Genomic DNA, 3674 nt, shown 5'->3' with positions numbered 1-3674 from the left:
ATATATATATATATATATATATATATATATATACTAGTTTACATCCGCTAATCCCGACCTTCCAGTCCATCCCTCCCACAACCCTTCCCCCTCTGCAACCACCAGTCTGTGCTCTATGACATGACTTGTTTTTAGTGAGCCCATGTCGGGTCCTTGTTATCAGTGGTTCCTATTCTAGGAGCCCACAATTATCTCTTTAATAATAGAATCAGGATCCATATTTATCTAAGTGTGAGCAGAATAAAAGATGAGAATTTACACTGATGTCCCCTTCCCTCCCAGTTAGGTTACATAACTGCTTATCTTCTCTTTCTTGTTCTTTTGGGTGTTTAAAATAGGTACCGTCGAAGCTATGACTCCGATTTCACGGCTCCCTTGGTCTTCTATCACGTGTGGCCTGCTCTCATGGAGAATGACTGTGTCATTATGAAGGGAGAAGCTGTCACCAGGAGAGGGGCTTTTGTATGGTGGCCTTGCATAATGACAATTCATCCCAAGTGTTTGATTCACAAGTTCGAGAACATTTATAAACCCAGAGATTCTATAAAAGAAGTTCATAAAGGGTTATTTGATAAGATTTCGTACAAAGGAGAGGAAAGGGACTGGCTGGGAAAGAATTGTTTCTTTTCTTTGATTCTTCCATGAGTCTTCATCATTTCCTGGCAGTCATTTCTTTGTTTATTGCTTTATTTACAAGATAGAACTGGTCCTATTTGCCTCCTCTGTCTTAGAAATATTATGCTATTATAAGGGCAAAGCCCCTTGAGCTCAACTTTTAGAGGCCCTCTACAATTCTAAGCATTTAAAAGTGATCGATTAACTATCAGAAAACAATTGGCCCAATTTTTACTGATAGTTCTGTATTTTGGGATATGATGCGTGTGTCCTGTTTTTCTCTCCTTGGTATGATGTGTAGGGAGGGGAGGGATGGAGAAAAAGAGGGCAGAGGAGGTGGGGAGAGAAGAGCCAATCAGTTTTGGAGGGTTGCTTCCTATATACATTGGCTGTAGAATGTTTTGAACATGTTAAATAATTGGACAGTCTTCAGAATGGAGTCTTAGGTATGCAAGTATGTAAGTGTGTGTGTTAAGGTGGGGAGAGGATGTTGGAACTGGTTGCTACGGTTGCTTGGATATTCTGTATTGTTCCCATTATGGAGTTTTACCCTGCCCTTCCTACAAGTTAAGTGAATTCGGGAGAGGAGCTCCCACGTCCAGAGCAAAGCCACCATCTGGGTCTCAGTTCCTGTTCTCTTTGACCTGGAGGATAGGGGGAGTGCTTCGTGGCAGCTTTTCACACATGAAGTGGAGAAGCGGACTAGTGTATTTAAAAGAACTTAAGCTTAAACATCCCACTGTAGCATAAAGTATCTCAATGAAAATATTCTGTGCTCTAATAGTTGAGCCCATAGAAACTGGGTTGTGTTGACTTGGCAATAGCACGTGCTCTACAATGAATGAACTCATAAAACGTGCTTCTTGCCCTTACAACAATTACCCTCTGTTAAGGAACTCTTGTAAACTGTCTGCAGTGCAATTTGGAAGGGAGGGAGAGGAAATAGCCACTATTCCTATGTTCTCCATCAAATAGCAATTGCCTTTTAACTTCTTCTCTCCCCTCAAGTATGTCACCAATATTTACCCAAGCTTAAACCCCTAAAACAAAGAAAATACCCTAAAAGCAAGAACTTGGGAAAGGGTTGAATGACGGGAATTGATGAGAAGACTTTGACTAGTAAAATCTCATTATAGGAAATAAAATTTTCTTTTTGTTCATTAACTTAGTTGGACAGTAGGTGGGCCACAGTAGTGATTCACTCACTCACTTATTCATTAATTCATTTTATTCAATAGTTATTTATGACCCAAGCTCTGTGTTTAGGTGCTGGGGATTCAGCAATGAACAAAACAAACACAAATTCCTGACCAGATGGAGCTTACGTTCTCCAACACTTGCAAACTTGAATGTAATTTCTAACAGTTTACTCATCAAAACAAAGTTCCACTGGCATCATGCATTTGAATATCCCAAAGTTCATTGTAATGGGATTTTATTTGAGAAGTACCCTAGAGCTATTGTCAAATATTGGGCAGCTATAGCAAATGAGTGTACTTATACTGACGACCAGTAACGGGCAAGTGTAATGATATCAGGAAAACCTCTTGTTCGTTCTATGGGATATGAGTATTGTTTTAAGCCACCTGGGCTTTCACAAACTATTGACTCTTTTTCTCTTTCTCTTTTTCTAGTGGAATTCAGTACGATCTCTAAGTCGATGTCGAAGCAGGAGTTTAAGTCCCATCTGCCCTCGTAGCCGTATTAGTTTAAGCACGGTATGTATCTGTCTAATCATTTTTACACAAAATCATCTTATGGTTGACGGGATTTTTTGTCCACAGTAACCTATAAAAGAGGCGATGATAAGTTTGTAGGTAGAAAGAGAACCTACTACAATCACCCCAGATTGATTTTTATACTACCTTGGCTAAGGAATTTATCAGTCTAGAAAGGAGGAGGTACAGGTAGTTTTTTTCTTCATTAGTTGAAAGAATAATAGACTTTAGTTATTTCGTGTTTTATTTTTATCTTTAAATGAAAATGGGCTATTAGCTATGAGTCTCCTGAGCAGAGAATAGGACATCTTAGTCAACTGATCTCTGCACACATCAGTCTCTGGTATCTCTAGAACTTCTTGTATGAGTTTGGAGAAATTGCTCAAATGGTCTGGATTTTAATACTGTATAAAAGGCATTGCAGGTCTTCATTTTCCTCCAAACTTCAAAGTAGGAAGAATTAAGATTAGTCTCTGTGTATTTATTCTTAGGATTACTAGCACATCTATCAAAGAAAAAAATAACAGCAAAAACATCTCTGAAAGCTGTGGAGATAATATCCCTAAAACCTAACATTATTATGATTCATCACTGTTCATTCATTCAACACATAATATTTAGTCAATGCCTTTTGAATACAGATCTAGACCAAGACATGTTAAGATACCACATAGGCTAACAATTTGCTGTTCCTTCAAATAAAAATTCTTTAAATATTTGTTCAAACTTGTTTTAGGGAGAGTGGTAGAGAAGGTGACTTCTCTGAAATTATCTCTAGTGATGCAGCTCTAGCCCTAAACTTCTAAACCCCTCTCAACAAAACATTATGTTTGATAACATTCTTTTTTTTTCATAAATTTATTTATTTACTTATTTTTGGCTGCATTGGGTCTTCATTGCTGCACGCGAGCTTTCTCTAGTTGTGACAAGCAGGGGCTACTCTTCGTTGCAGTGCACAGGCTTTTCACTGTGGTGGCTTCCCTTGTTGTGGAGCACGGGCTCTAGGCGCGTGGGCTTCAGTAGTTGTAGCACACGGGCTCAGTAGTTGTGGCTCATGGGCTCTAGAGTGCAGGCTCAGTAGTTGTAGCACATGGGCTTAGTTGCTCTGCAGCATGTGGGATCTTCCTGGACCAGGGCTCGAACCTGTGTCCCCTGCGTTGGCAGGCGGATTCTTAACCACTGTGCCACCAGGGAAGCCCTGATAACGTTCTCATCAAACTTTTTTTCCGTTATTGGATGGATGCTAGTGTGTATGTGTGTGTGGGCAATACAGAAATGACTAAAACATGGTTTCTGGGCTTCCCTGGTGGTGCAGTGGTTGAGAGTCTGCCTGCCGATGCC

General features: G+C 39.8%; 1 protein-coding gene across 1 annotated transcript in view; it reads left to right on the top strand.

The window, feature by feature from the left end:
• Positions 1–3674, top strand: part of SPATA18 (spermatogenesis associated 18) — a 30348-nt gene that overhangs the window by 24689 nt on the left and 1985 nt on the right. Inside the window, exons 10-11 of the mRNA XM_007456105.1 lie at positions 339–462; positions 2250–2333. Of these exons, the coding sequence (XP_007456167.1) occupies positions 339–462; positions 2250–2333 (208 nt within the window). The remainder of the gene's footprint in view (positions 1–338; positions 463–2249; positions 2334–3674) is intronic.

This window comes from Lipotes vexillifer, unplaced genomic scaffold, assembly GCF_000442215.2.
Source record: "Lipotes vexillifer unplaced genomic scaffold, Lipotes_vexillifer_v1.1 scaffold42, whole genome shotgun sequence".
In the NCBI taxonomy this organism is placed as follows: Eukaryota; Metazoa; Chordata; class Mammalia; order Artiodactyla; family Lipotidae; genus Lipotes; species Lipotes vexillifer.
Note: the sequence above shows the minus strand (reverse complement) of the source record. Positions and strands in the feature narration are given on the sequence as shown.